This window comes from Chinchilla lanigera, unplaced genomic scaffold, assembly GCF_000276665.1.
Source record: "Chinchilla lanigera isolate Chin_1 unplaced genomic scaffold, ChiLan1.0 scaffold00050, whole genome shotgun sequence".
Classification (NCBI taxonomy): Eukaryota; Metazoa; Chordata; class Mammalia; order Rodentia; family Chinchillidae; genus Chinchilla; species Chinchilla lanigera.
In genome coordinates, this window is record NW_004955451.1 from 5,268,490 (window position 1) to 5,281,083 (window position 12,594).

At 43.9% G+C, this 12,594-nt stretch overlaps 1 protein-coding gene across 9 annotated transcripts in view; it reads right to left on the minus strand.

Moving 5' to 3' along the window:
• Positions 1–2,518: 2,518 nt before the first annotated feature.
• Msi2 (musashi RNA-binding protein 2) overlaps positions 2,519–12,594 on the minus strand; it is a 426,832-nt gene continuing 416,756 nt past the window's right edge. For 5 of the 9 annotated variants that reach the window (XM_013519250.1, XM_013519251.1, XM_013519247.1 and 2 more), the window contains 3 exons: positions 11,811–12,019; positions 10,048–10,120; positions 2,519–7,697 (listed from right to left, as the gene is read on the minus strand). In XM_013519250.1, coding sequence (XP_013374704.1) covers positions 10,079–10,120; positions 11,811–12,019 — 251 coding nt within the window. In that variant the 3' untranslated portion in view covers positions 2,519–7,697; positions 10,048–10,078. The remainder of the gene's footprint in view (positions 7,698–10,047; positions 10,121–11,810; positions 12,020–12,594) is intronic. The other 4 variants (XM_013519249.1, XM_005394054.2, XM_013519248.1 and 1 more) reach the window with 3 other exon arrangements.

The following is a 12,594-nucleotide window of genomic DNA, read 5'->3' on the forward strand; positions in this document are numbered from 1 at the left end:
GTCACTTAGGTTGGTCTCCAATTTGTGGCAATGTTTCTGCCTCAGTTTCCTGAGTATTAGGATTACAGGCTGCAGTGCCACGCCCAGCAAGAATGTTTCTTCACTGGAAAATATTTTTTTCTTTCTCACTGAAGGCATTGAAAATTATACCCTTCTGTACAGCTTTGGCTACATGTTACAAATGTGGGTATAATGTGTGTTTATGCTGCTTTTTAGTTCATATATTTTTTCTTTTTGATCTAAGGACATATACATTTTTATTTTGGTGGTACTGAGGATCAAATCAAAGTGTGTTCTATCATTAAGCTACATCTTGGTGGGACTAGAACTTGGAGATCCTCCTGCCTCCGCCTCCCAAAGTGCTAGGATCACAGGTGTAATCCAGCTCAAAATTCTTAATTTCCATGTAGTTCTAATATTTATAGTGACATTTTAATATTTGTTTTTAATTCTGTTAGATGATGATAATGGAAAGTACACTAAAAAATAGCTACCTATTTATAAATTTGTGGGGCTTGTAGGGGGCAGAATTTGATTTTTGTGTATGCTCTGTGGATGAACAGCAAAAATGTGAAATCTCTATTCAGAGACTCTCTACATAGACATCACATTATTCAATCTGTCTTTATTTTTGTTTATTAAATATGTTTAGTTCTGGGAAAGACATAATGAAGTCTCTTTAATCGTATTTTTATTATCTATCAAGTTCTATTTGCATTTCCAATAATTTCTGATTCTGTCTTTAGTGCTTCTGGTAATTGAGTACAGGGGGTATGACTGCGCTATCTCTTGAACAGATTGTGCTTTTGTCACTCCCGTATCTTGTGCTTTTAACCTTAAATTCCACAGTAACGTGACACTGACATTTCAACTCCTGGCCTTCTCTTTGCCTTTGCCTAGTTTCTCTTTACCACCTCTTTATTTTCAGCCTTAACACTTCATCTCGCTAGCAAATTCAATCCATTCATATTTAGATAATGATGGATTCACTTGATCTTATCCTTTCCCTCCTACTTTGTGTGTTATAGTCCATTATTGTCTCTTCTTTTTCCTTTTTAGTTTCTGTTTTTTGCTTTCCCATTTCTTCCTCAAACATGAAAGCATGAGTTTTTCCCTCTAGATTGCTATTTTCCCACCTCTTTTCTGGTACATTTTGTTGACCATGGCCCTCTCAGGCGCGCCTCACTGCTGCGCACATTTGCCACCAGGCCTGCACCCAGGGGCAGTGCGAGGATCTACAGATGAGATTTCACTGCCACTCCACAGTTATAGTACTATGGGCAATTTGCTCACTCTCTTCAAGCACTGAAATAGAGATGAGGTCACGAGCACATGCAGGACTAAGCAGATGCGGATGCCTCTGGCACAACGCTGGCGCTCCTGTTCCCTGTGCTCGCTCCTGAGGCACCTGGGTAGGGTTAGAGGCTCACCTTCCTTCGAGCTGAGCCATCCGCATGAGGATGGCCATGATGGCCCTTTTCACATCTCTGGCTCACTCCTTGAGGAATATCTTGTATTCTTCCAGTCAGCTCCTGTCAGTCTCCCATCTCTGCAGGACAGTAGGGGTGACAGTCTCCTGTTCAGTGGACCAGGACACTGCAAGGCTCTTGCAGTAGCTATGACACAGACTGGCCCTGGCGCCCAGTGCTGTCGTTGCCAGCTGCAGATAAAGAGGGGCACCTTTCACCCTCTCTTGGAGGCCCCGGGCACGCATAAAAGCCCACGTGATTGAAGTTCCTATATAAACAGGAGATGGGAAATTGGAGCTAGGACTCATGGAGGCCGTATCTTGGGGATGGTTGCTTTTCCATGATGCCACTACAGAAACACTAATGGCTCAGGCCTCATCTTACAAACCTCTTAGCCTGGCTGTTTATCAGTAGAGCCTGAAAGGTGAGGAATTCCCCTACTTCAGATGTCCCTGGGCTGTCACCACCAGGTCTTGAGACTTGTCCTCAAGGAGCTGTGTCCCTGTTCATTTTCTCTCAATTGCTTGGTAAAGGGAACGTGGGAAGTATTACCAGTGACCTACCTCTATACCTTTAATTCTGTGATTCCATTATTCTTTCCACAAAGGCAAAATTTTGATCTCCCTGAGGGCAGAGGCCAGGCTTCCTGCCACTTCTTCAGATCCCTCCTCCAGGGTGGTGGCATTTGATGCAGTGCCTCCTCCCACATGCTGCTGCTAACTAGCTGAAGCCAGCAAGAGGGAGAGGTCCTGGGCTCCTTCTACCTTCTTCATTTGGGTCCTCCCATTATGGCCCCTTTGATATTGAATCCCTGCCCTTTGGAAATTCTGCAGGCCTTGTACTGTTAATCTGCCCTGCATTCCAGACTCCAGTCTTCCTTCTTAGAATGCTCCAGTCACTCCATTAAAAAAAAAAAATAGTGGGCCCGCAAGCTCGCTGGGGACAGGGGAACTTCTTGGTGGTGTGACTCAGTGATACTCATCTCCCAACCCAGCGGCAGCTCTCCCCACCCCAAGCCCTGCTCTGCAAGTGCAAGAACACCAAACAACTCTGTTCAAAACAGTTTATTTATTTTGTTTTTTTTTTGTCAGACAAACACATTGATTTCTGGACCACAGTAGAGGATGGAAACCTTTCACAAACTTATTTATTTGAAAATACAAATATAAAATTATACTTTCCACATCTGTGATGTGAGAGACTGCCATCCACATAGTAATTTTTTACAACAGGGCTTTAAGAAAGCCACACACAAAGACCTGAAAGATGCTTGAGATATATATATATATAGATACATATATATGTATATATATAAAAAAAATACTCACTACCAAAGTTCTCATCAGTTTCATACTAAAGTATAAAAGTAAGGGTGAGGTCAGCCACAGTGCTAGGGAAAGTTTTATTTAGATACATTTATGTCCACATGAAACGCTTAGACTTGCATCCTATTACATATGGAATTCCGAGTTTACAACACACCGTGAACGGCAGATTGGCTAGCCCACGCTACGCAAGAGCACACTCACAGACTCCACACGGATGGTACAGTATGTACAGAATACAGTAGTAGGAGCCTTCCGCGGAGGCTCTGGAACTTTTGTCTCTCAGTCCCCGTTCCCTGCCCCCTCGCACCCCACTCCCGGAAACGAAATCCTGTCTGAGACAATACATTCTGATTATTAGATAGCCAAGTGTTTGGATGAAGGTTGTTTCCCCTGAACGGGTGGATTTTCTTTATATGCTTTTGTATTTCAGTTCATTCTTTTTTTTCTTTTTTTTTTTTTTGGTGACAGAATAAAGGAAAGAAAGAAAAGGAAAACAAACATATGACAGTATTAAAGTATTGCTTAACTTTCCAGCATTGCTTTGTGTAGTGTCTGCGCCCAGGCCTGGGCTGAGCTGACTTCTGCTTGTTTTCTGCTCTAGGGTGAGGGTGGGGAAACTCACCAGTGTCTCTGTTCAATGTGCTCTCCAGCAGCCTGTCCCTCTTTTCTACCCTCTGTTCCCTCCCTGGCTTTTGCCTTTCTTGGAAGAGCCCCTGGCTGCTGAAGCACATTCAAGAAAAAAAAAAAAAATTCTCCCCTCCCCCACCTGCCCCCATGTTCCTCTGTCCCTGTGTGTCACTTGCAACCGATAAAGAGAAGTATGAATTAGTGTTTCTTTTGTAAACAATTTCATATGCAATATAATACAGAAAGCATGGCTGACCTTCAATAAAAAAATGTAGTAAACTATATTGCTTTAGTTTTGAAATATGCTGCAGTGAGTGAATGGCAGAACGAAGCATGTGGTGGTGGAGGCTAAGTCCCTAGCCCTCGTTTGCACTAAAAGATCAAAATAGATTTTGTTTCTCTATTTGGAACGAAAAATAAATTTATTTTTCCAAAATCCCCAAATGAAAAAGAACCAAAAGAAGAATATTTCCTCCCCCCCGCAAAAAAAAAAATCTCAAAAACAAAACCAAAAAACCAAAACTGAACACCTTTCAGGTCATTAGAACCAACAATTACCCAATGATTTTTATACTAGTCTAGCAAGATGTGTGTAACATTCACTGGCTGTGAATTGCTGCGGTGAAACAGTAAGTCGACAGCAATCGAGCCATGCTACCTTAAAGCCCAAGCTACAAGTTCAAATTAAGATGATGGTTATGAAGGATAAAAACGCAAAGGCCTGCTGGGGCTTTGTTTGAATCAAGCCATTGGGCGAGTGGGATCGAGCGCGAGGCTATTTGGTTTTCCCAGTGGGTGTGAGGAAGGCCACAAACCACCTCTGCGGAGGCTCCTGGAGAGGAGACCCAGGCTTGGTCACCTCCCTCAGCCCCATGTCCGGGCAGAACCCGGCATGGGCCCAGGAGCTTCGGCCACTCACTCTCCCCTGCTAGGGAGGAGAGGAGCTCAGGGTCTCAGGCAAATGGATCTCGAAGCCAGAGAGTCCCCGGGAGGCTATGCAATATGGTGGGGAAGAGCCATCGGCCAGGAGGGTTTCTGCCCCAGGGAAGGCGAAAGGTGGTTCCCAGGGTCGCCACTGAGCTTAACTGAAACAAAGACAAGGCTGGACATCAGTGCTAAAAGAATGTACAAAAATTGTTCAAAATGGACTTCTAGATGAGGTGGAGGGGACTAACGTGAACCTTAACCTAGGTAGCCACATTAAAACATATCAGATTTCCACAAGATTTGTGCTATGGGCTACTGGGTCTCTTCAAAAGGTATATAAACATCTAAAACATATTCACACAGATTATCAATTTCTTCTGAGCATTCTTAAAAAAATATTTTTTTTCTCTTAGTAAAATCATTTTAATATACCATGCCTCCCTCTTTTAAAAAATAAATTAAAAAAATCCAGTTTTGCATATCTAGCATTAGCATTTAAGGTAGTATGGCACACCCCTTCACAGAGAGGGGGGGTGGGGATCTACAAAACGCCCGGCCGGCATTTGAACATTGTGAGACCTTGGGTTAGTTGAAACCACATCAGATCAGCAAAAAGGAAAATTAAAACTTCAAATTGAAAGAAAAAAATCAAAGGAAAAAAACTGCCCCAAAATGATTAGCATTTTTTTTTCTTTTCATAAATAAGAGAAAGTTCTATCCTTACTGGTCCTAAATCTGAATAACTATGTCTAATTTTTTTTTTAAACCTTAATTACGTTATACCTATCAATATGTACTAGGAGAAAGAGGAGAAAAAAAGTCACTACACTAGTACCAGGACAGCACGCTTACAAGATAGCCATTTTATACATTATTAACAGACAATGATCAACCAAGAGTCTTCTATGAGACAACTGGGATGTGAAGGAACAGGGGATACAGTACATCACCAACATGGACAAAAGAGTAATTAAATCCCCTAGCTAGACACTGAGTTTCTGAGAATTTACTGTCTCTTTTTTTCTTTGTTTTTTGTTTTTTTTTAAATAAGACTTTTATTTTGTTACTTGATGACTTGAACAAGTTCTGATATTTTAAAAGCGTCCAGCATTTTACTTAACTTGGTTGTCTGGAAATTCATAATTTAAAAAAAAAAAAAAAAAGAAAAGAAATAAAACCCCCAATCTCACCAAACAACCTAACATTTTACTGGTAAAACAAAGAACATGATTTTTTTTTTTCCAAAAAAAAAAAAAAGTTGTTGTTGTTTAACTAGAATTGAAAAAGGCTTTTTTTCTTTCTTTCTGAGTTAGCATTTTGAAGTCTGTAGCTTGAAGACGCGTTTTACCCTACCAGTCTGTGAATGTCTACATTAGTCTACTTTGTTAGTAAAATTTATAAAAATAGGAGTGCAGCAGCTCTTTATAATAAATGTCGCATTCAGTGTCTCATACTGGCTGTGCCTTAAGTACCAAATTTATAAACGTAACAATTTAAAAAATATTAATAAAACGTCAATATCACATTTTAAAAAAAGAAAAAAAATATATATCCACACTACAATATGTTTTAATGCCATCTATTGAGTTGTACTTCTATAGTTGCTGTTGCCGACCTATTACCAATATTTAAAAAAAGTTAAATTAAAAAATATCCTTCATCATAAGTGTCTTTCCCCAACCGAGGACCATATATTATAACAGCCAAATGTTCAACATGTGCAAACAGGAAACTGTCAGTTTTTCCCACCAGTCACAGTGCAGTGATGTTTATACTTTTTATTTTTAAAATTCTGTTTACATCTACAATAAATTAAAAAAAAAAATTCTTCCATAGCCTCTCTGGTGATACTCGCAGCACTGAGGTATTAAAAAAAATATATAAACCAAAAGGTTGCTTTCCTAATTTGTAAATAGAAAGTGAATGGAGAAAAGGTGGTGTTCATGCAGGATTATCCACTTCTGGCCCGTGGGTCCCCAGACCTGGGGCTGGGATGGGGGACAGGGGAGGAGAGAGGCGAAAGTGTCCTAGAAACCTTTGGAGGTGCTGAAATGATTGGACAATAGAAAATGATCAAATATTTAAAAATTAAGACTGAAAAAGAATGTCCCCCTTCCTGCCCCCCTCCCCAAGCCAAACAGGTGTGCTTTGAAACTTTAAATATGTTAAATATTAAAATTGTAGCTTTGTTTTTAAAAAACGTCTTGGGAAAAGCAGTTTTTCATATTTTAAATAAAAATCTAGCTAGACGGTAACGTTTGAAGCTGTGCACAGACGCGAGGTTGGTAGGCTGGTAGGATACTAGTACAGTTCTTAGGTCTGTCCCGCCCACGGGCGCGGCACAGTGCTCTACCGTGTCCTGGGGTCGTCCTGGCAGCTGGGCGTCCCTCAGTCTCAGCCCTGGACTTTGTCTGCGTTCCCTCCCCTTCCTTCCAGAGCATCAAACTGCCTGGGACCGACTCCCTCACAAAAATATTGATTCTCTCTTTCTTAATAGTTTCTATGAAGTTAATGGAATTGTATTTACAACATTTCTCTCTCTTTTTTTGTTTTTTTTTTTTAGAATTCACAATTTCAAAAAACCTTATAATATGACCTCTTTCAACAGAAAAAAAGCACTCATAGAAAAGGAGGACACTCAAAACATGGTCGTCCTTACCTTATTGCCGAAAATAGAGATACTTAGGTTAACAAAGAGACAGCACAAAAAAAGAACCGCTAGTCTGTTAATTAGCCCACTACATCTCACTTCCTCTACAACACAAAATAGAAAGTTTACGCCCACCTCCCGCTCCGCACTTCACAACTCCACTTCAGTGTGTGCTAAAGTTCCACCTGAAAATTCATTACAGTCTCAGAACCGATACCAAAATATGGAGAGCAACATCACCATCTCAGCATCCTTTAAAAGCGAGAACTGAATCAAAACAAGCAAAATAAACTTTTTTCAAGAGGAAAAAAAATAACTCCTTAATATAACAATCATACTATGGTTAGCTTTTCACTAGTTATTAAAGCTAGGTGACTACTGGACTAAGTCAAAATCACTACCAAATGTGATTCAAAGAGATTGAACAGGAGAAGGGGAAGGGTGCAGGGCAAGGGAAACCATCAAGAGAAACAAAACAAAACCAAAATAATGGGTTATATATACATTTAAAAGCTGTTGTCTTATATTACAGCAGATTCGTGAGATGAAGAGATGTAGTCAACCCTCGATCTGAAGTGAGCCATCTCTGGTTGGGATGAGGAGTGAGGCTGGTGGGGGTCCAGGTCTGAGGACATCACCTAAACAAAGGGCCACTCAGAAACTTCGCCCAGTCTTGCCTGGACATCCAGGTATGCTCTGTCGGGCAGGGAAGGTCAGTCGTGTCACAAAGAGGACATAAAATGGGAGTGAGGAAAAAGAAGAAATGTCAGGCAAGTGCATGATTTATTCCAACATTTCAATCAAGACTTTTTAAAGGACTATATCGGGCGGCTGAGTGTGTACAATGGCCAGGCTAACAGCTTTCTCAGGACATCTTGGGAAATGTGACATCTAAGCCCTGCCTGATGCTGGGGAGAGGGCAGCTTTAGGGCTCATGTGCTGACCTGCTACAGGTGTGGAGGAGTCTTGTAACAGTGGGAAACGTGTGTAGGCTCCCCTCCCAGCTACGTGGTTGAAAGGCGCATTGACCAGAGATACTTTTTCCATTCAAACTTCCTGTTTTCAAAGTTAGTTTAAGGAAAACTTCTGCCTATATCGTAGCTACCCATCAATGACTGTTAATGACTGAAACTGCAAATTTGGAAAATATCATACTGTGTATCAAGGGACTAAAGGTCAGGACACATAAAAAATATACAACAAAGAACCAGAGCTTTGGTTGGAGAAAACCAACATAGGTTCAGGACTTGCTAAGGATGTTTCCCTGAACTGACTGTGGGCTTGGGCTCCTCTTCTGTGGGTGGCATTCATGTTAGAGGGTCATCTCTCCTGGGGACGGTATGTGTATATGTGTCTAGCCCTTAACTGTTGGGGGGCTATCTTGTGACTCCATTGGGTCACTTAACCCATTTTGGAAGGGGTGGGTTGCTCTCTCCACTCCTGACTGCTTGTCTCAGTCTGCGAACTGAGTCCTGGAGTTGGATGGGGGAGATGGGGTGGAAGTAGACCCTCCCCTTCCTGCAGAGAGGGCTGCAGCAGCTCTTGGGAGGAGCAAGGCATTATGGGTAGGAAGCCTCCGGCACAGGGCGGGAGCAACAGCAGCCCTGGCCACTGGCCTTCCAACAGTCTGCTGTCTGAGCAGCTGTTTAATCCCCTCTTCATCTGTGTCCACAAGGGGCTGGAGCCTTCTCCAATCCCCAGAATTCTTGGGCCTCCTGGCTCTCAGAGGAACCTTACTGCCCTTGGGCCCCCAAACCCATTTTAATTAGTAGCAAGTAGCTCTAATTGTTCTTCAAACTGTTAGTGGCCTCTGGTTCTGGCCAGCAATGGCTGGGTCAGTGCTTGAAGGGAAGTGGAGGGGAGGAGAATTTACACACATGGCTTATTTGGTTAAGAGAGGCAGTTGGGTTAGTCACAGTGATTCCTTAGAGCAGCAACATGAGAGAAATCCAAGAGATTTATGAAGCTCGATTCAACCTGTCTCCAGCTCCTACACAGTCCTGGCTGACTCAGGGCTAGAAGCAATCCCCCTCCACGGGAGAGAGGGCTGTGAACTGCAAACCCAAAGCTGCTCCTCCTATATCCCAGCTCCTGCCGTGAAATGCGCTTGTGCCCCAAACCCCTTCCCAGGCCCCAGCTGTCATCTTCCCTCTTCCAAAGACACAGACCACGTTCCAAGCCACTAACTTGCGTGCTAACACAGTCCATATCTAAGGCTTTCCTGAGCACAAGGCCTCTCACTTCTGTGTTCTTCCCAAGAAAATGGCAGAATTGTTTGTGGCGAGTGTGGCCGGAATCCTGCTCACCGCTTGCCCCACCTCCCGTTCCTCTTGTTCCACCCTCCAGATCCCCATCAAAGTGATTTAAAAAATGTTTAATTAACTTGAGCTCACTTTAAAAGGTTAGGAAACTGGCAGGGATCCAAATCCACGTTATGCAGGTGATGTCGTTAATTTAATTTGCTTTTCGTGCAGTAAGCTGGATAATTACTCAGTAGTTACTGGCAAAAATGTTTTCTTTTCACTGAAAGATGGAGTCTGGCTGTTTGACTACTCAAACCCCATTGGCCAACCCCTAGCGAGCCCCAGGGAGCTCAGCAACCCACAAGGTCATCTTGCAGGACCTTCAGGAGTGGCCCGGGTTCCCATCCCCTGCCCCAGGCTTGGCAGAAGTCCAGTCTCCTTGCCTCCATCCCCTGGGACGGGCACAGTACAAGATCACCTTCCAGTTTCCCACACTCTTGATTGTATTTCAAGACAGAGAAAGATGAAGGTGGGGAAGATATAGAAATAGAATCCAAAGAACCAAAATCAAAGACAAAAAAAAGAAAGGAACCAGAAAAGGTGGGGGTCATGATTAAATGCAGGAGAAAGGGAAGAGAGGAGATGAAAAGACTAGGTTTTTTGCCCCCACCCCCCCCTTAAAAGGGGTCCGGAAAGACAGATGTTGATGTGATGAGACAGGCATGCACGCACATGTATGACCAGTGCACATACATGTACGGACACGCCGGCAGGGTGGAGACACATGGCAGAGACGGTAATACCTCAGAGTGAGATGGCAACGAAAGCACCTGCTCAATGGTATCCATTTGTAAAGGCCGTTGCAATCAAAGGTCCCTAAAATTGCACAATTGTTAAGGTCATCAGTGCACTATACACGGGAACAGATTGTCATATTCTGGAAAAGGAAATTATCTCTAGGACTAGTCTGCGGTTGCCAGCATGAATATGTAATTCTGAGACACTGTGCCATGGCGGGCCAGGATAATATTCTTCTTAGGTCCAATCCCTTCTGCCCCCACGTCCCCCACCCAAGCTTGTCTGCTTACCCAGGGAAGCCAAAAGCCAGATTCAGTGCATGGTGGCAAAGGGGGCCTCATACCCAGAATGATGGGCACGGTTACCCTGACCCCAAAAGGCAAAGATAAGGGTTTCTGTCCATAATCTCAATGGCTTGAGCTAGGGAGAAATCCTGGTGCAAACAAACTGCAATGATATGTGGTTATTTCAGAAAAAAACATCAAAGCACACAGCTCTAAGGACCCAGGTATTCAAGAATGAATAGGGTCTATGTTTCTGGACACTGGTAATATAAATGAGTTGTATTTTAGGTGGGGAGGGATGGTCCTCCAAATTGATGCAGCTCATAGCTGAAAAATAATGTTCTGGATTTGGTGCTGCAGTTGCTCCAAAGAGATCAGATGCCTCAACTACTGACACGAGATGCTGTCACGCCGGTGCAACTGAACAGGACCTAGGTAGCACAGGTCAGCGCTGGCAGGAGCACACGGATCTGTCTGAGCGTGTATACATGAGTGTGTATCTGTGTGTGTGTCTGGGGAGGGTACTTCCAATGCCAGGAGGCATGGATGAGGCCACCTTGGTACTCCAGGCTGTCCACACAGGCTTGGTTCTCCACAGCACAGCCCTCAGGACAGAGCAGGCGGCAGCTCTCTCCCAGATTCGGAGTCTGACAGGGCCAGGACCTGGGACAGCAGACAACTCTCATCTCAGCTCCAAACCAAACTATCCCCCAAGTGCTGAGGTTGGCTAGGGCAGAGGTTGGCTGGTTTTCTGTTTTCAAAATGGAAGGGACAGGGCGCAAGTGGGCTCAGGCACATTCATGCTCACACACCGGGAGGGAGAACAATACAATCTGAAAACAGCATGCAAATCGGTTAAGCAAATTTCCATTGCCTGGATTAGTCAGATTATAGAACCACAGAGCATTACAAATACAAATGCATCTGGCCTTCAGGGGGCTGCAGCTAAAGAATGCAATGGGACTTACTTGGAACCTGGAAACTGTAAGAAACGTTAACAAAGGAAACCACCTGGGAGGGGGGTCCCTTCACCCACCCACATAGACTGAGGCGACTCTGCTGGCTAAGGCTGTTACCCTGAGGTGAAGGGGATGGCATTATATTGAGGACCTCCCATGTGCCGACATGTGATATACACTATTTCTGTTTATTTTAACCTAATCTTTTGAGGAAGCCTTCCTGTTCTCCTTTTGCAGCCAAGGACAGGAGGCTCAGACAGGCTATGGAGGTAGCCCAAGATTGTCAGGGCTGAAGGTGGTAGAGTGGTGACATGAACTTGAGCTGCCCACACACCTTCCATTCCATGACCAGGCCACCCAGGAAGGGCTCAGAACACACCTAGAAGGAAGAGCTTCAGCCTTGGGAGCTGTTGTGATGTGGTGGGGACCCACTCATCTCTCCTCTGCCCCTAGTACTGGACTTTCCTCCCCATGGGCTTCACAGAGTTGGTCAGGAGGCAGGAGGGCAGGGAGGCAGGTACTTACAGCTATGCCGTGGCCGAAGCCTGAGCCCGGCTGTGGGCTGGCCGCACTTATGTAATTCCCCACTCCGGAGTCCTGGCTGGCAGGGCCGTAGAGATCAGCGACAGGTCCTGGGCTGTTGGCCCCCGGGAAGCCTCCGGGCCGCGCCGGGTTGGAGCCTGCCGGGGAAGCGGGCGCGCCAAAATTCGGTTGAGCACTGTAGCTATTCAGGACTGGTGTGCAGAGAATAGAGCTGGGTATGAGGCCAGAAGCCAGGCATGCACCGATCATTACAAGCCAAACACTCGAGAAAAACAGCTGAGGCCCAACTTCTAACACTCAACCAAGGCCATGCGAAAACATCAGCAGGGACTCAAGAATACTCAGCCCAGGCTACTACTAAGAAGCTTGGAGCTCCAAAAATAGAGAGAAGAAAAAAACAATCATTCAACACACTACAGCAACCAACCGGAGGTGCTTTACTGCCCACCAAATTATCACAATAGAAATAGAAATATATATGGAGGAGAGAGAGAGAGAGAGTTTTTTTTCACATCTGAATTGACGCTCATGCAGTCTTCTAGATTTGGGCACGTTGAGACAGCATTCACATCCCATGCAAACTACAAAGGAACTAGTTTTAGACTACACATTGTGTTAATATTGATATTAAAACGTGACAGGAAACAAAGCAATTCGTGTCCAGGAAAAAAAATAATCTTTGGGGAAGGGATTTTAAAAATTTCTTTTTCTTTTTTGGTGTGTGTGTTTCATTTTTTAAAAATTGTTGTTCTTTTTTGTTTTTGGA